This window comes from Micropterus dolomieu, linkage group LG05 (assembly GCF_021292245.1).
Source record: "Micropterus dolomieu isolate WLL.071019.BEF.003 ecotype Adirondacks linkage group LG05, ASM2129224v1, whole genome shotgun sequence".
Taxonomy (NCBI): domain Eukaryota; kingdom Metazoa; phylum Chordata; class Actinopteri; order Centrarchiformes; family Centrarchidae; genus Micropterus; species Micropterus dolomieu.
Genome location: NC_060154.1, coordinates 9,258,440 through 9,277,530, shown reverse-complemented (window position 1 = coordinate 9,277,530; position 19,091 = coordinate 9,258,440). Strand labels below are relative to the sequence as shown.

The 19,091-nt window shown below is 39.3% G+C and overlaps 1 protein-coding gene across 4 annotated transcripts in view; it reads right to left on the bottom strand.

The window, feature by feature from the left end:
- Nucleotides 1–19,091, bottom strand: part of fcho1 (FCH and mu domain containing endocytic adaptor 1) — a 60,659-nt gene that overhangs the window by 606 nt on the left and 40,962 nt on the right. For all 4 annotated transcript variants that reach the window (XM_046050618.1, XM_046050621.1, XM_046050620.1 and 1 more), the window contains 14 exons: nt 17,355–17,548; nt 16,752–16,776; nt 16,576–16,632; nt 15,537–15,588; nt 14,336–14,460; nt 10,697–11,770; nt 8,190–8,296; nt 7,639–7,828; nt 6,943–7,057; nt 6,115–6,270; nt 5,894–6,026; nt 5,112–5,308; nt 3,362–3,426; nt 1,137–1,304 (listed from right to left, as the gene is read on the bottom strand). In XM_046050618.1, coding sequence (XP_045906574.1) covers nt 1,137–1,304; nt 3,362–3,426; nt 5,112–5,308; nt 5,894–6,026; nt 6,115–6,270; nt 6,943–7,057; nt 7,639–7,828; nt 8,190–8,296; nt 10,697–11,770; nt 14,336–14,460; nt 15,537–15,588; nt 16,576–16,632; nt 16,752–16,776; nt 17,355–17,548 — 2,658 coding nt within the window. The remainder of the gene's footprint in view (nt 1–1,136; nt 1,305–3,361; nt 3,427–5,111; nt 5,309–5,893; nt 6,027–6,114; nt 6,271–6,942; nt 7,058–7,638; nt 7,829–8,189; nt 8,297–10,696; nt 11,771–14,335; nt 14,461–15,536; nt 15,589–16,575; nt 16,633–16,751; nt 16,777–17,354; nt 17,549–19,091) is intronic.

Sequence of the window (19,091 nt, the reverse complement as noted above, 5' to 3'; positions counted from 1 at the left end):
ACATACAAAAATGAACAACCTACAGTAGACATATGTGCAAAATCCAGCAATATTATTTAGTGAAACTGAATAGCAAACGTTGATTTTTTTTTCTCCACTATAACCACAAAGTGAACTCTGATTATTTGCTTCATTTTTTTATCTTATTTATTTAAGTCCGTCTTCATGTTTTGTAACCCCTGTTTTATATAGTGAGGAAACTCCAGGTTTTTAATCTCAGTGAGGATACTGTGGACACGTTTAAAAAGCAGCTTAATTTATTCAATTATATGCTGTTTAATTTAAGTCTGTATTTATGTTGGTTGCAGAGAGAGCGAGAGCAAGAGCGAGATTTTTATATATAAAAAATAAAGTACAGTTATTTCTGTAAATTCAACTACTTTCATAACTGGAAAGTTATTCCAATAACTATAAAAATCTATGAACAAAATTATTTTTAGGCCTGCAACTAATGATTATTTTCATTATTGCTGAAGTCCATTACTTTTTCGATTACTGGTTGAAAGGTTTGAAATGTCTTGCACACTGTCAATCACTTATACTCACTTTATTCAAGAATTAATGGTGGTCTGAGGACTGAAACATAGTTAATAAAGTGAGTACAGGTGAGTCTGTAGTGCAAGAACTGAAACCAATAATTAATGGTTTATAAAATATCAATAAATAGTGAAAAATGCAAATTTCCCAGAGTCCAAGGTAATAATATTGCTTGTTTTATCCGACCAATGCCTAAATCCAAAGATAATCAATGTACAATCATACAAAAAGAAAATATATAAGCTGAACACAACAATGGTTTGTCATTTTTGCTTATTAGACCTAAATGATGAATCCTTAATCAAAAGAATCAGCAATTAACTTCCTGTCAATTGTTTATCGATGAAGCATTATTGCATACTACTGTGAAAAAAAGAAAAAAAGATCCACAGTGGCCTTCTTGAGGACCAGAAGGACAACTGAGGGAGAATATTGCCCACTTCTACCATCACTTATCATTTTTATTGTTAAGTTGATATTAGGAGGTGCATGTGCAGGTTGAGAGTAAAAACATTTTCAGACATGTTAATGAGGCACGATCCTCCACCAAAGGGCCGATTCTCAGCCAGTGTTAGAAAAAAAAGTGTTCACAGTGTCACCTGTGGCAAATCTTTTCTTGACCAGCGACATGCGGTAGCGGCTTCCCACCAGCTCCACGCTCATGCCTGACAGCGAGGCCCCAGAGCCCACAAACTGGACAGCCAGGCTGGGTGGAGGGCCGCGAGGAACCTCCAGGCACTGCCAGCTGGCACACAGAGTCCCTGAGCCTGGGACACCGCCGACAGGCAAAGAAACAGATACATGGGAAACACAGTAATGATGAAGATGATCAACACAGTGGCTGGTTCCTCTTTGAAAGCGATACATTGTTAGCGCTTAGATTTTCAAGGCTGTAATTGTAATTATGACTGTAATTATCATGAAGAAGATCATTGCACTTCACAACATGTACCATCCACTCAGATTTCATAGTTAAGCGCTGGTTTACTTGTACTTTAGCTCTCTATATTTATATATTGATATATCTTAATCTATATCTAGTAAGTAAAATTTATTTAGTGTAGCACATTTCACAGATCAAGGTCACAAAAGTGCTTTATAAGAGCAAAATATTAGCAAAAAGTAAAATTTACAAATAAGACTTAGAAAAGTAAAGAAACAACAATAACACATAAGCAACAAGATTAAAAAAAAAAATACAGTACAATAATCATAAGCAATAATAAACCATAAAACACAGGATTGCACGTGGCAAGATGAAAAACTGTTTAAATAAAAGTCTTCAGATGCTAGATCTCTCTGCAGAATCAATGACATCTTTTAAATCACTTTTCAAAACATTAATGCTAGCACACCAACATGACTTGTCTGTTTCATTATTATTATTGTTGGGTATTTTATTCTATTCGATTTTTGTATTATTAATAATTGTCTGATTTTACTGTATGTATCTTTGTTTTGAAAAGTGCTGTCTAAATAAAGTTTATTATCATTATTATACTAACTCCATGCACATCTATTAAAGGGCTATGATGAAGGGGTCACCTGAGCCCATCTGATGGGTGGTGGTCAAGAAAAAAAAAAAAAAAAAAGACAAAATAAGCACAAAACTTTGTTGAAAAGTCTTGTAGACTTCTAGATTACCTTTAACAGTTTGACTGCAGTCGATACGTAATCAAGACATCTGAAAAACTTTCACTTTTCAACCAAATTTATCTCAACCGGAAAGTTATTTCATCAAGCACGAGTCACAGCCCTCACTGTATTTAAATGTCACAAACACCATGTTTTTGATGATAAAGGCATGCAGTGTGAAGGAATATACGTGTAGCTGAGAAATGCCTACCCCACCACAACATTTACAAGACGTCCAGTAAAATAAATGAATTACTCACTCAACTCTGCCAGACATTATTCATGAAAAGCAACACTCTTAACATTTAAGTGATGAAAGAAACACTGTGCAGGAAAACAGCATTTTTAGAAGGGACAGGGAGGAGTTATGGTGACCTTTCTGTTCTTTGTCAGTGGCTATTAAACCAGAAACGTCTTCTAACTACAAACATTTTCAGCCTTTAACATCCCATCCATCACTGATGGCTATGAATGGTCTCTTTTTCTCCATTCTCCAAGCCTGTAGCTGCACACCGCGGTAATAATATATCATTAGATAGAGAAAAAAAAGACTAAAATAAAAAGAGGGAATGTGGGAGTCTGGTACAAAGAAGCACACAGGTGAAAGAAACCTCAAGCTCAAATCTGATGTCATTTTAGACTTCACCATCTTAAATTAGAGCATAAAAAGGCACAGTTATATGCCATCTCTTATCTGTACACCATCAAGGTTGTGAAATAAGAGCAACAATTAATTTGACACAAAATAAAAAAGACATAAAAATGCTCGTCTTCGTGTCAGTTCAGTATTCAGAAGCACCTCCACCAGGCTGATGAGAACAGCTGCCACGTTCAAATGCTAATGTTGCAGTTAAAAAGGTAATGATACGCCTTCAGACCACAGCTTTTGAAACAGAGGATATGGAGTGCAGAGATCTCTTTACATAACTCTTAATTACTCATTTCTACATTTGTATGACACAATGTAGGGATGTGAACACGGAGAGAAGGCAATGAAGTAGAAAATATAAGAATCAGACGGCTGCTTATGATAGACACAAAATAGGCTGTCAGTTACGTAGATGTCAAGGTGTGAGCGTGCACAGTGTCCCTCTCCAAACCTTTTGTTATCAAACTTTTCCTTGTTCAACGAGGCCTGAAAAATAGATGAAGCAAAGTGGTAAAAAGAGAGCAGCAGCAGAGCTCTGACCTTTGCTGTGGTTGGTCGGGGAGATGTTGGGGAGTTTCCACAGCAGCCGTCTTTCCTCAGCGTTCCTGCAGAGGCAAATAAAAAAGTCAGTGAGGCTGAACCTGCCTCTTGGTCTCTCAAACCTTTGACCTTCTTTAAAATTTCTCCATCACAGTAAGGCTCAAATTCTTAAATGGCACGTTACCACCGATAATGGTGGTGGGTTCTCAAAACATTTCTGTAATTTTTAGAGCAGCAAACATCACTAATTTTCAATACCGATTCATCTGTTTTTAAATTTTTGCGATTAATCACTTCGCATATGCTGAAAAATGTCATCACAAGAGTTTTATTTGATCAATATGGACAAATTTACACAACAGACAAAAAAACTAAACAAAACAAAAAAATAAAATAATAAATAATAAAAATAAAAAATCTTCACATTTCAGAAACTAGAAATGCTAGTTGCTAGTATCTGATTGCCCATCCACCACTTTGGTCCAGATGTAAATATCTCACCAGCTATTGGTGGACTGCCATGACATTTATTATCCCCCGAGGATAATTCCCACTGACTGATCCTCTGACGGTTCCTCTAGCGCCACCGTTCATATTTATGTTTTTGAGTGAAATAATTTGACAACTATTGGATGGATTGCCGTGAAATTTGGCACAAACATTCATGTGCTGCTCAGGACGAATTGTAATCACGTTATTGAGCCTCTAACCTTTCCTGTAGCAACTTCTTTAGTTAATTTGTTCAGTACTTTGGTTTATGACCAAATACCTACTAAACTAACAACATTCCCATCAGCCTTAGCTGTTGCTTGTGTTTGGTGCTAATTATTCAATGTTAGCATGCTAACACACTAAACTTAAATAGTGAACATTATATTTTTTAACCATGTTAGTGTTGTTATCGTGAACAAATGTCATCATTTAGTTCAAAGTCACTTCCATGACTATAGACCCCTAGTCTTAGTCATTCACTTCATTTATCAAGCAACAAGAAACAAGAAATTTATTAAATACTTCAGCACTAGTTATTTTAATTTGATTGGATTCTTTCAAAGTACGCTGGAGGTGAAACAATTTGTCGACTGATCAATTTAATGATTAACAGAAAATGAATATGCAACAATTTTGGTAACAATTAAAATTTTAAGCAACAATATCAAAGTTAGAATGGTTCCACATTTGCTTCTGGTTCCAACTGTGAACATTTTTACTCTTCTGTGATTGTAAACTGAATATCATTTGTTTTGTCTGACCAACTGTCCAAAACCCAGACATCTGAATATGTCTCCTTTGGCTCTTGGACATTTTATAGAACAAGCAATTAATTAAGAAAATCCTCAAATGAATCAATAATGAAAATAATCATAAGCCACAGCCTTAAATTGTATACTGTTAAAATACATACCACTGTGATAAGACCTGTGTGGTTTAGTTTGTGGCCTTCATAACAAGTAGATAAAATGAGGGAGGATACGACTCATTTCTCACCACATGTACCATAATGTTAACTGTTAAAACCCCTCTTTAAGATGATTTTAGGAAGTACATTTCTATATATTACTTAGGCAAATAAGCAGTCAGTGAGGTCTGACCTGCATCTTGTGTTGTATTTTGGTCATTAGTTCTACCCTCTATTCTTCCCAGCATGTCATTAACAGTGCATCTGCTGATATATTATGACGTTTCACAGGTTACATGTGACTGTTACAAGTCAACAGAAACTATCTGTCCTTCCATCATCACTGCTCACCAGGAGGCGGGTGGTTGGCACTGCAGGTCTGTGGCAGTGTGGTCTAACGGCAGCAGCACCTGGACAGCGGTGAGCTGGGTAGAGGGCGCGGTGGCGGGGCAACAGTGGTAATCCAGGGACACCCGGGTCACTGTGCCGCTACGCTGACACTCTGCAGACAGCAGGAGGGGAGCCCGACCAGGGTCCTGAGACGACACCTGAGGAAACAAAGTAGACTATAAGTTTAAATGAATTTAAGACTAAGAAAAAAGTTCCCAGAGCAGGTTTGGTGTAATGTTACGGTCATATAAAACTGATTTAAGTCAAATTAATGATTGGGTTTTACAAAATATGTTTGTTTTTTTTTTATGGGTCCCTAATTTCTGAATAATTTCCTGAAAAAAGTTTTCTAGACAAATAATACTTGGTACCAGTTATAGGGAAAATGGAGACAGTGTTCAGTTAAAACACTTATTTATAGGGTAACACAGAGATTCCTCCAGAACATGCAGAAATGTGAAAATCGCCTACAAGAAAAAAGAACAATGTTTCCAATGATAGTTCACTAATAGCGAACAAGATTTACTTGGTCTTAAATTGAGATTTTCTTTTCAGTAAACTTCCTGTAAATCATTAGGACATTCTCATCCTGTAAAATAAAGCATCAGTACTGAATATTGAAAGAAGTTTTAAATTAACACTATCCAAGATGCCTGAAATAAACTGTGGGACTGATTAGGATGTCAGAAAAACAAAGTCTTTAAATCGACCACATAAGTAGAAGATACATTTGAAATCCTAACCTGATACTTGAGAAGGCCAACGTTGTAGTACGAGGCCTGAGGGTTTAGTTCAGCTTCTCTCTGCAGGTAGAGCTGCAGTGCCTGCATGTTGAACCAAAAGTCTCTGGTGTCTGGATCACTCTGAGAGGGATCACTGTAGAGGCACATGGGGCAGGTTTGGGAAATCATTGTATACAATGAAAAACACAGCTGTGATTCAAAATGCAGAGGACAGAGCTGACCTGTAGAGCAGCTTTTGATTTGGCAGGAAGTGATCAATCCTTGAGATGTTGACAAGTCTAAAGCTGAGCACAGGTAAGTTGGGGTTGGCTGTGAAAATCCGGGTGATGCCCGCAGGGAAGGACATTGTCAGGTCGCCCGTGATCTTCACCAGGCAGCTGGGGCAAATAAAAAACACACAAATAGAGTTAAATTTAATCCAGTTAACTCTGTGATTTTGTTAACAAGCATCCAACAAATAAACATTTTAGATGTCATTGAAGGAGAACTCCACCACATTTTACATATTAACAACAAGAGGAGTGCTGCTCAGCTGAAGACTCAAACTGGGGTTCAGACAGGGGTTAACAGAGAAATGGGTAGCATGGAGTTCAAAAGATATGGCCGTTTACCAGTCGGGTGGGTCTAATAAGAGTTGCAATCAATTGCATTTTGGAAATAAAGTCAGGATATCTCGGTCTTTGCTGCTTTGATTTTTTCATTTTCTTCCGCCTGCTTTCCACAAGCCTCTCAGATTTATGGAAGAGCAATCCTAAATCACTACAGAATGCCTTTAACAGAGTACTCCACCTATTTAGCATTGCACTATTAGTATATTGCTTGAAGACATCTTAATGTACTGGTTTTTATAGTATTCTGTTGGCTTCAAGCAGCTCCCTCTGGAGACACAAAAGGTGTTTTACAACTTTTTTTCCCCACACACATACATGTAAAAATAACATTACTCCCCAATACCTGTAAACAGACTTTGATGTGTAAAATCTGAGTTCCCCTTTAAGAGCAGAGATTTGTTTTCTGTGATTTTTTTGAGAAAGTAGCATTATGCTGACCGGTTGTGCTGTCCACCTTTGAAATAGGCATTTATATATTCTGTTATGGCTGCGGCCACCGGCCAGGCCTCCTGTGTGCTGAGGGAAATGGGACTGGGACCTCGCGACAGGTGCACTGTGGAAAACAAATGGAAGTCATGTTTAAAGGAATAGTTCAACATTTTGGGAAATACGCTAATTCGCTTTCTCGCTGAGAACTTGATTGATTGATACCACTGTCGTGTCTGTACAGTAAATATAAAGCTACTGCCAGCAGCTGGTTAGCTTAGCATAAACAGCAGTTAGACAACAGCTAATTTGACACTGTCTGAACATAACAAAATCTGCCTACAGCGCATTTAAAGCTCATTAATTAACACATTACATCATGTTTGTTTAATTCGTACAAAAACCAAATAGTAAAAATTAAACATTTTCCAGCAGTTTTCCAGGGAGTTATTTGCGGGACTATTTCTTGGCTGTAAGCACTTTGGTTTTTGTACCAATGTACAAAAATGAAGTTCATATTTAGTGTACAGACATGACAGAGGTATCAACTTTTCATCTAACTCTCTGCGAATTTCCCAAACACTCAAATGATTCCTTTCAGTACATCTGTCTCTACGCTATCTTGCTGGCACATGCCCACTTCAACAGAAATTATGCCACTACTTTCAAACATCAATCATGTAACTTTATTTATGTGCTGAGGCTTACAAGGCCTTTGTTGGTGGTCCTGGTAGGGCAACGGTGAAGCTTGTCCTACCCTGGCAGGACTCGGTGCTCGGTTCTGACCCCCCCAGTCGTTCTCTCTGACCTGAGGCCCCCACTCACTGGGGCTGGAGGAGGAGGAGGAGGTGAGGGAGGGACTGGGCTCTGGCAGTGGGGAGGAGCACAGAGACCGGGACTGAAACACACAGGGACAAAGCTGGATCAATACTGGCACTATTTTTCATAAAGATTATGCCCCTACATTGTCAAACATTTACATTAAGTAATAATTATCATTCATACAGTTTACATTAGTTTGGTTATACAATATAAAAACTTTAGAACTATCAACAGGTCATATTTACACTATTAAAAGACACTATTATATCAGAGTAGGTTACACTGATATCTGTCACTGACAGTTATTTCTCCAATTATGATGCCCTTAATATCTAAATAATAAAACAGAGTATTGAGGCTACTCTAATTTTAGAGTAGTTAAGTCAAATAAAGTTATAACCATAAAACTGAGCTGTTAACTCATGACTGATACTCACCCTCTCACAGCCGCTGAGTCGGCCTGAAGTCCTCTTGGCCCGGGCTGCTCTCGGAGGAGCAGCTGCAACTGCTTCAGTTGTGTCCTGTCTGAAGTTAGGCTTGGAACCTTACAAAGACACAGACACACAAAGTGACTGAAAGCTGATCTTTCAGTCCATCCTCGAAAACCAGCCAGAAGAGATGCGCGGCGCATTTTGTTCAGCTGGCACAAAACCTAAAAACATTATATTTGTTTTGGTTTAATTGAGAGATTTAGCATCTGAATATTATATGAGATTTCCCTCTTTAGTGAGAAAGGATAAAAAAATCCTGCATCACATGTACTTATTTTAAGTGTGGCGTTTTGTTCATTTGTATGAATTTCTGATGATGTAAATTTTACCTGATGAAGGTTGTTAATAAAGTGAGTACAAAGGCCGACAGTGTGTGTGGGATTTCTTTTTTCCTTTACAGTCAGAGTTTTTAAACCGATGCACCAGTAAATGAGACTTTGTGGTGTGTAAGAACTTTAAAGTAATTGTTGTGTCTCTTCTGAAAGACATAAAAATGAACTGAAAAAGGTATATTTTGAAGATGTAAACAACTATGATGAAAATACTTTAATAGGATTCTATTCTAACAAAATCAGTTAGAACTAATTATTTTCATTTTTGATTAATCTGCCAATATTATTTGATCGACTAATCGTATTTTTAAATGTCAGAAAATACTGGGAACATTTTTTTCACAATGACAATTTCCTAAAGCCCAAGGTGAGTTCTTCGAGCAGCAGTCCAAAACACAAAGATATTTAGCTGGCTATTACTAAATAGAAGCCTCATATTTTAAAAGGCATAATCACATAATGTTTGGCATTTCTGCTTAATAACTGACTCAAAATGATTAATCACTCATCAAAATAGTTGAAGATTAATTTTCTATCGATTGATTTGATTTAATTAATCACCTAATCATTTCAGCTCTAAAATCAGTACATCATCCTCACTCCTGACAGCACATGATTAAATAGATCCTGATTTGACAAATATCCATCTTAAATCTTCTATCATCATTCAGATAATATGCATAATTCCACCTAAGAAAATAACTGCAGCTAATTTATCAACTAAAAAAAGGTTTAGCTGAATAAGCCCTTAATGAACGACTGTTCAGGCAGATCCCCGAAGGAAAGATTAGGTTTCATGTTGACTAATTAAAAAGGCTGTCTCAGCGCAGAGGTGTACTGCTTCACATAATTTAACTGTTGAAGTGCAGAATAGACATGGGAACTTTCCCTTGGAGCTGCAACGATTAACCACTTAGTTGTCAATTATTGATTAGCAAGTATTTTGCTAATCGATTAATCGGTTTGATCAATAAATGAAATGCTCTGACACAAAAACGAAAAAAATCCTATTTCTGTGGCTGTCGAAGGACTGTAATAAGCATTTCATTTGGTCTGAATGAAATGATTGCCCGGCCTGCCTACCTAGCTGTGCACTCACTGTACAAAAGTGTTTTGGTGGAGTGGCTTTGGAGAGGGGCCTAAAGGGAGGGGGTGGGATTTTTTCTGTCTGTCTCTTGCTAGTTTCTTCAGCGTTGCCTGTCACAGGTTTAAATGTGAATATTTTCTCTTTTCTTTACTCCTCTATAACAGTAAACTGAATTCCTTTTGACATTTGAGGACGTCATCTTGGGCTCTGGGAAACACTGACATTTTCTAGAACAAACAACTATCTGATTAATCAAGATAATAATCTACAATGAAAACAACTGTTAATTGCAGCCCTACTTTCCTGCATTGTATATTAAGATGTGTCCCAATTAACTGTTCTGGGCCAATGTTCTGAAAGTCCTGGGTGGATGGTTTGGTTCAGCAATACCTTTGACTCCTGATTTATGTTTATTAAGGGCGTAGATCTTAAATAGCAAATATATTATACTGTGCATTTTCATTGTGGTTTGCATGATTACAGCCAATATAAATAATGGGAAAGATCATGTATTTTCTGACTCAGTATGCCGCTCTACTTTTTACTCTGGTCATCTCTTGCGCCTCGACTACGTTATGACAGGGCTGCCAGCACAGACAGTCAAACATCTGCAAATGGTCTAAAATGCAGCAGCAAACTCTTCTTCTGCGTGGCCTTACTGAACTTAAATCAGTCAGCACAATCCCTCACTGTCTTCCAGAATCACTTGAAGATCTGCCACTTTTTACTTGCCTAATATGCTCTTTCTATCTCTTTCCCTTTCTCTTCTTCCTTTTCAAAAAAAATGTCATTAACTTTGCATCTATGTGTACTTGTGTCCCTTGGACCCTCTATTGAGAGTTGCAGCTTCTTCTGTTTCTGTTTTGGACTTCAGGAAATCAGTAAACTGACTTTTTAGATTTCAATCGTGTGAATGGGTATCTCACTATAACCTTATTTGTTTATTGTTTTTGTTAAGATCAACTTGTTGCCATGTATCAACCTCGATGTAAAAAAATAATAATAATAATAATAATAATAATAATCATCAGTACCCTTGTGAGAGCCGCATGTTATCTGAGTGTTCAGATCCAGGCAGTCTTGATCTTTGTCTGTGGAAAAACACAGATCCTCCTGTGGTCCTGAATGCCTCGTGAGTGGAGGGGCGTTCCTGCGTGGCTCACTTTCTGATGATCGATGTTTTCTCCTCTCTCCTGCTCCATCTCCTTTTCCTCCTCCTTCCTGTGTTTTGGATCTACCCAGCGTTCCAGAGGCACTGTCACTAAACGGGTTGTGGACAGAGTTCCAGTGCATCAGCTCCTTCTTGGGCTGGGCGGTGGGCAAAGAGCTTGAATTAGCATCGAGTCCCAGTCTATTGCTAATGGTAGAGACACCACCGCCGCTGCCACTTTGTGGAGGGATTAACCCAGCTGCTGCAGCCAGTGACGACTGGTGCGTTGGGCTGCCAATCATCGTGATCGCAAACGGGTCATCAGAAGAAACAGGAGGCGGAAGGCTCCTATCTCGTTTCCTGTCTCTGTCTTTACGATTAGAGCAGGATGAAGAGGAGGAGGAGGATGAGGTTGGAAGTGTCTTAGTGTCAGCGAGGGTCATGGAGAATGGGTCTCCACGCACCTCCATTCCCCTGACCTCCTGGGTCGGGCGAGGCGGTGGGCGCGCCCAGGCGTCAGACAGATTTAAATTGTCCTGGGTGACAGTCCTCTCAAACGCAGCGAGGAAGGGGTCCTCTGGGGGGATGTGTTTGCAGTTCCACACAGATGACTCCATCTCAGGTGGGGGGAGGGATTGGGAGAAAGCAGGGAACCGCATGGATGTGGGGTCCATATCTTGGGGGACACGAGAGGAACGTGACGGGGCGACGGACCATATACTGGCGGGGTCGTCCTGTGGCTGAGGACTCCGACCAGGGGAGGGGTCACGGAAAGCAGTGAGGAAAGGGTCTGCAGGTCGCCCCAGTGTTTGTGTCTGTTCTTTACTCTGTGACACAGGAGGCCAAGCTGCCCAACCCACCGGCTCTGGGGAGGGCCCAAGGGTCTGATGGGAAGGCGAGTCCAGGCCAGAGTCTTCGACGTTCTCCGGAGAGGAGGAGTCGGACGAGAAGGCAGCATCTGACACAAATATTAAGCCCATTACAGGATTTCAATACAGGGCAGGAAATCAGAGGTTATCAATACCAGTAGGAAACAAAGAACTGCAGTAAAGAAAAGGAAAGTAAATCAAACACAGTATCAACCTCAATTTACCATATTGGCCCAAATATAACAGTATTTCTTTCTTGATATTATATCTGAAACAGTGGGGGTCGGGTTATATCTTAGGTTGAGACGTTTTCCATATTCATAAAAGCTTCTTTCAATGGAGCGAGCACCAAATAGCTTAACCAGTCTAAAGGATATATATATTGATATAGATCGATATCTCTGATAAAATCTGATATCTCCTACCTCCTCTAATCATCTCAGGGAGGCTTGGAGGAAGGAAATTAAGTTATCTGATGAGCTTTGGGATGAGGGGACAAAGGATTAAAAGTTCTATTAATGCTTCAGCTAGTACAGTTAAAACCACAGTTATTTTTGAGAGAATGTAAATCTAACCTCCCCCTTGTTTTAAGAAGTAGCTCAACCATATGTTTTCCTGTCTTAATTTGGAAGCGATGAAGTACTCCTCTTCAAACTCAAACTGAAAATTTGTTTTTGTGGTTTATTGATTCAATCAGACAGCAAACTGACTCAGCTGCCACTAAGTAGCGTATGTGTATTTATGACGCTTAATGTACAGTTTATTTTAACTACCTTTTAAAATCATACGCATTGTAAATCCCCGAGCTGAGACAATATACAGACAGTTTCAGCGTGTGTGGGCATTTCCATCACAGCAGCTGTTGACACTGGAGATGCAGCACATCTGGGCATGCTACTTTGGCAAACCTTTTGGCAGACACTGTCACTTCTTACATCAGTAAGTGCATTGATGATGTGACTCACACAAAAACCATCACTCGGGCTAACAAGAAGCCGTGGCTGACAGGGGATATCCATCGGCTGCAAAGGGCCAGAAAGAAAGCCTTCAGAGCTGGAGATGAAACTGGCCTGAGAACAGCAAGAGCTAACCTGTCTCGTGGCATCAGGAAAGCAGAACAGAAATACACAAACAAGATAACCCATCATTTTAAAGACAGCAGACACACAGAGCCTCAGACCATCACAAACTACAAACCCGCGCCACAGATCTGCGATAACAACATCTCTCTGCTCAATAACCTCAACAGGTTCTTTGCACGGTTTGAAGCACAAAACAACACACAGCCACAGAAGAGCCCAACTCCTGACAACCAGGCTCTGTGCCTGTCACCTTTCACTGTCTGTTGTCCCATCATGCTTCAAGGCCACCACCATCATACCTGTGCCAAAGAAACCCACTCCATCCTGCTCTAACGACTGTCGCCCCATGGCATTGACCCCCATCATCATGAAGTGCTTTGAACGGCTAGTCATTTCATACATCAAATCCCCCCCACCACCATGTCACTGTTAAAGAAGTCCCAGCAGCGCCTCTACTTCCTCCGCAAACTCAAACGAGAGAGTGTCCACCCACCCATCATGTGCACATTCTACTGAGGCCCATTGAGAGAATCTTAACCAGTTGCATCAGTGTGTGGGGCAGTGTAGCTGCACTGACTACAACAGGAAATCACTGCAGCACATAGTGAACACAGCTGAAAGGATCATTGGTGCCTCACTCCCCTCCCTGCAGGACATGTACAACATCTGCCTCACCTGCAAAGCAACCATGATTGTTGGCGACAACAGCCAGCACAGTTTTTTCAGCCTCCTACCCTCTGGGAGAAGATATTGGAGCCTCCACGCTCATTTCACCAGACTCGTGAACAGTTTTATACACCAAAGGAAGCTGAATTCTCTCCCCTCTCATCCACCCCCTCCCCTCTGACCTCTTTCTGCACCATTATATCATCGGGTATCTTACATTTTGCACCAAATACCAAATGTGTTTACCTCACTACCAAACCTAGGTTTGCTGCTGTTTTTGTATATAGCAATGTTGCACTATTTTTTTATCAATACAGAAAGTTTCTCTTTGCTGTTTGGTTTTAAGTACGTTTTTGTTCTTAATTTAGTCATTTGTTGTTTGTGCAATTTATTTATTTTATTTCACTGTGGGTTGGTTAGTGTGGAACGCCATTTCGATTCCTCTGTATGTCTAGTACATGTGGAGAAATTGACACTAAAGCTGACTTTGCCATTTTGTAAGTTGCTTCATATGTCATGCACAAGCAAGGGCATAGGCCTGTCAGTGGGACAGAATGAAGTCTGGAATTCTTAACGTTCTTCTTTTTGTTTTGTTAATATCGTATGTCGGTGGATGTATCGGGGTGCGGGCCATTTGCATCGTTGCCTCTTGTTTAATTTTTTTTTTTTTTACTGCCAGCGAATATCAAGCATCAAAATCATAATCATCCACAGCAGAGTGAATCAGCTGCACTGACAACACACTTGGACAAGCTACAGAAAAGCGCGATTAATGTTTTTCTTTAATTTAAGTATTTCATAAGATATAATGCTATAAGGATTGACACAAAAACAGGCATTGGAAATGAGGGGCGTCTGTATTTGGGACAACACAGTATTAATACAAACAAAGATGACAACTCTTACATTCAGAGGCACCAAAAGCGCTGTGCTCTACAAGCTGTTCCCGACTATCAAAGCTTTTGGACTTGAAGGCAGATTCCAGCGGTGGTCCAAAGAGACTGTCTGAGCCTGACGCTGTTGAACTCAACCTTATAAAGAATGAGGAAGAATGAGAACAGAAGTGGTGTAAATGAGAGAAGAGGAAATTTGGGGATTGTAAAGGATGTAGGTAGAAAAATAATCAACTGAGCAGAATGGGGACAGAACAGTAATCAAATCCTGAATCCTGAGTTTTTACCATTATGAAAAGATACAACTTTATGTGTAGGTAGTGATTATCCCCCTATTTTTAACTCTGTAAATGTAAGAGCGAACGTTCCAGCATCAGTTCCCACTCTTGGCACTGTATTCAAATTGAGGCTGAAATGAACATGGGGTGGAGTGGCCTTAATTCTCCACCCACTGTTTTTGCTTTATGAGACTTTTCACGCCAAACTCCAGAGTTGTAATTCAAAGTCAGGGATCTGAGGAATTTGACAGCTACGATACCTCCCACTTGGCAGGAAGAATTGCAGAAATGTAAACAAACCAAAATAGCTTAGGCCGACCTTTTCTGTGAGTCAGACCCACTCACTCACGCCATTCATTGGCCAGTTATGTAGAGGTAAGAAAGACAACTATTTCTAGTCACTTTTCATGTGACATTATGAATGTCTTCCAGGAGAGACTGTACTCCATTATCCCTATATTTTAACAATTATAGCCCCAACCACTTCATACAGTCAGGTTCCATAATGTTGTGGAAACCCTGAAACCAGTAGAGCGGAGGCTGTTATTGCAGCAGATGAATGTCTATAGTTTTGGAATAAAATCTCATATGGGTGTAATGTTCAGGTGTCTACATACTTTGGACCATGTACTGTATCTATTGCAAGGGTGCTCTGGTCTGTTTTATTGTTTTGTTTCACTTTAAAAACAACTACAATCAATTAAAAGACAAATGCCGGTGTTCTGTCTCAGCTACAGAGGCACTGCAGAAAGAGGAAAACTGTAAAAGATATGAGATGACGAAGGTAAGACTAGCAGATGGACATAAATAAAACAAGGATGGTGAAAGTGGAAAGAAACCTGAACTTGAAAAGGCCACTAATGATGCAATTTAACCTCCAAATACATCTCTCTCTGCACTGCTCAGAGACAGATATAAAGGGCAGAGCCATCTTACCTGCTATGATCAGGACTGGAGGTGGACCTGCGTAGGCCCTCCTGCTCTCCATCTGTAAAGAGACAACACACACACACACACACACACACTGACTCACTGCAGAGCACGTTCCCTAATCAGGACTAATCAGCAGCATGGTGTTCTTCCTCAGAGCGCTGAGGGACGGCTGAGATCAAGTAAGATAGGACGACATGAGGTAAAACTCATCAGCCACTACCTTCTCTGTGATAAACTCCAGCAATTAGCCTGGTCTCACTCTGCTCCAGCCACCTCAGCTGTCCCTGCAGGGCAACCGCTTTAATCAAATGCTCATCGTTAATCTTGCCACCTCTGGATTTAAGAGAGAGAGACTCCTCGCTGCTGTGAAGCAGCAGGTTGTAGCCTCCCGCTCCAGTCTAACCTTCTGGCAGCTAACGAATGTGTCAGTGATAAAACATGCTTTGGAGCACGAGCAGAGGGCCAGGTTGACTAATGAAGGGTGGCTGTTCATGCAAGGTCAGCCAATAAAGAGATTTGCTCTCTAGAGGAAAACATGGGCAAAACAGGCTGGAGGTAGACCGATGCTGCACGAAGGAATAATTACACATTGTGTGAGGGAAATGGTTTTTATCCTTTTCAAATTACAATGAAATGATTGTAACTTAAAACCCTCATTACAGGTATAAATGCACAACATGACAGGCTTCACCGCTCAATGATTGATCTTAATCTTTCGTCACAGCTGTACAGATTTGTACAAAATGAAGGCTCCAACTAAGAATTATTTTCATCAACGATTGATGTGTTTCTCAATAATCAATTCATAAAATATATTTAAAAATCCCATTACAATTTCACTGAGCCCAAAGTGGTGTGTACAAATTGATTGCATTTTTCCTCTAAAAATTATGAATCAAAATAATTGCAACAGTCATTTTCTGTTGATTGATTAATTTGTTAAGCAACTAATAATTTCAGCTCAACACAAAAATAAAGATGTTTCAAAAAAGCATAACTTGACAGACAGACAAAGATATAGAGAGATTAAAATCAGACTCACCCCTGGTGGAGAAACTCTCGCCCTCTTCTGAGCGACCTCCTGCAGTACTTGAGTTTCCTAAAGAGACAACAGCTTTCAGAAGTCTGTACTATAAGATGCAGTACACAGACTTCAACATACTATATATTCCCCGTTGCTTTATGGTACAGGAAAGAGAAACATTTGAATGAACTTACTGGAGAGATGGCGCTTGACAGACACCTGAAAGTCAGGAGAGGGGAATAGATCTGGTCAATACACATGACTCATGTAAAGGAAATGAACCAAAACCCTGAAGACAAAGAAGTAATTGTGCTTCTTTGGGACTATTTTCAGCTGCAAATTAGCATGCATTTGGGGCTGTAGTGATTATTTACAGCAGCAGGACTCATGTTCATTGTAATGAATCAACATATTACCCAGTGGAACAGTGATAATAATACATTAATACTAATATTAACATTTTTTGGATAACGAGAAGATGAATAAAATCTATCAGGCTGTGGCTACACAGCTGAAATAGTTGGATGAATTCTTTGTTGATTTAGTTTTTTTTATGGGAATTGTTGACAATAAGGCAAAACATAAGCTAATATTGGCAGGATTGTCCTTAAACACGTACAACATGCTAATATGTAATCATAAGGTTTACATTTGAGAGTGGAGACTCATTCTCAGCCTTCTTCAGGGAATGGAACTAGCTCAGGGAATCTGCGTTTAGAAAAAGTCTTTATCTTCTTGGGGAAAAATGCTCATGTCTTAAGAAGAATCCTGACAAACATACAGAAAATGACAACAACCTTTTGCCTTTCCCCTCTGTTAGGCGGCAGAGTGAGCGCCCCCACGGTGGCTTTCAGCTCTTTCTCTGTGGCAGCAGAGTTACTGCGATTGCTGCTGGCGACCGGTCTGATCTGGATGTGGAACTTTTTGGGCTCCTCGTCGTCGAAGTCTGAGTCACTGGAGTAAAAGTTGTTCTCCTTCTCCTCAGAGCAGCGTACAGAGAGAGAGGATGGTCAAGGAGAACAAGCTCCTACTATAAACAGGGAATGAAAAGTGATGGTGTTATAGTGATGGCGAGTGCGCGTCAAGAAAAGAAAGTGTTACAGGCCCTTTGAAAGAGACAAAGAGAGCCCTTTTTGGCTTACATTGGCTTTTACCACCGTTTTGGATTCATTTTTAGTTTTAATGTGAAAAACTTGTAACGCAGAGAGTCGATCAGATTTGAATTCTTACATTCTTCTATTCTTTAGTGCAAAACACTAAATCAGCTCATTCCTCCAAATACAGCCACCTAATATTAGTCCCACGCATTTAGCACAAATCAATGCAACATGTGTTTGCAAGGATTTTTCCTTGTTTTATTTTTTTATAATTTTTTATTTATTTAACCGTTTTATCCATTTGAACCTTTCACTGTTTTTAATTAAAGGCATATCTTTACATGTGTAACGGAACTTTTCATTCATTGCACTTAACTTAATACTATTTGCAATTCAGTCTTGTCTTTTTTTATTGTATCTGTTCTTATTGTGTACACTGAAGCACTGAAGGAATGCAATTTTGGGAGTATGTGGAGAGAATGACAATAAATTCTTCACTGAATCTTAACATTAAAAAAATGAACAGCATTGCAACATAACTGCCTGAGCACGACAAGTCATATTTTCCAAAAGTAAGGCATTAGTAGAAAGGTTAAAGAAATAAAATGTCTGCTTTTGATTACTGTAAATATGCTGCAATGCGTGTCTGTCTGGTGTATGTTGTAAGTGTAAATGGTGGTTTGCTGTACTGTTATATGGTTTCCAGGACTATATACTGTTGAATACTGTTGTATTGCTGAAAGCCTAATGTATTTTAGATAAGTGTAAACGAAAAATGTTCTCCATTGCGTTGGTCCCCAGGCGCTGCAAAGTGGCTGCCCACTGCTTCCTTTGGGTTAAATGCAAAGAATAGATTTCGCTACGTGTATATGTATGTGACAATAAAGTACCTTTACCTTTTAAGTTAAACACTTTGTTTTGTTTGTTTTAATAAATTTTTAAATATTTGCTTGTTTGTCTACTGTACATGTTTACACAGGGCACAGGCTAAAAAGAGATCCAGGTCTCAGTCTGTTTTCTTGTTGCAATAAAGTTAAAATAAAATTAAAATTAAAAAAATTCAAATACTTACTTCTGCATAAATTACATTTGTTTTTCGTGTTGCCGTTTGTATAATCTTGAAGAATAACCACTGCATATCCTGTTTTTATGACGATGTTTTAATGCTCTGATAAACTGTATTTGTATTACTTGATACAGATGTGGTGCTGTGTGAAATTTTGAGGACAATAATAAGAGCAAAGAAAACTGAACACTGAAAAATGGAGCCAAAGCAACTGTGAAATAAAACTAAATTGAGACCAAAAAATGCATTATAAACCAGCAGGTGTGAGTTTTATTACCTCTGCTCTCTGTGAAAATTACTATTTGGACACATGCTGGGATTTTGTTTTCCTTGAAGAGCAAAGAGAGCAATTTTTATCCATTGTAAGACTG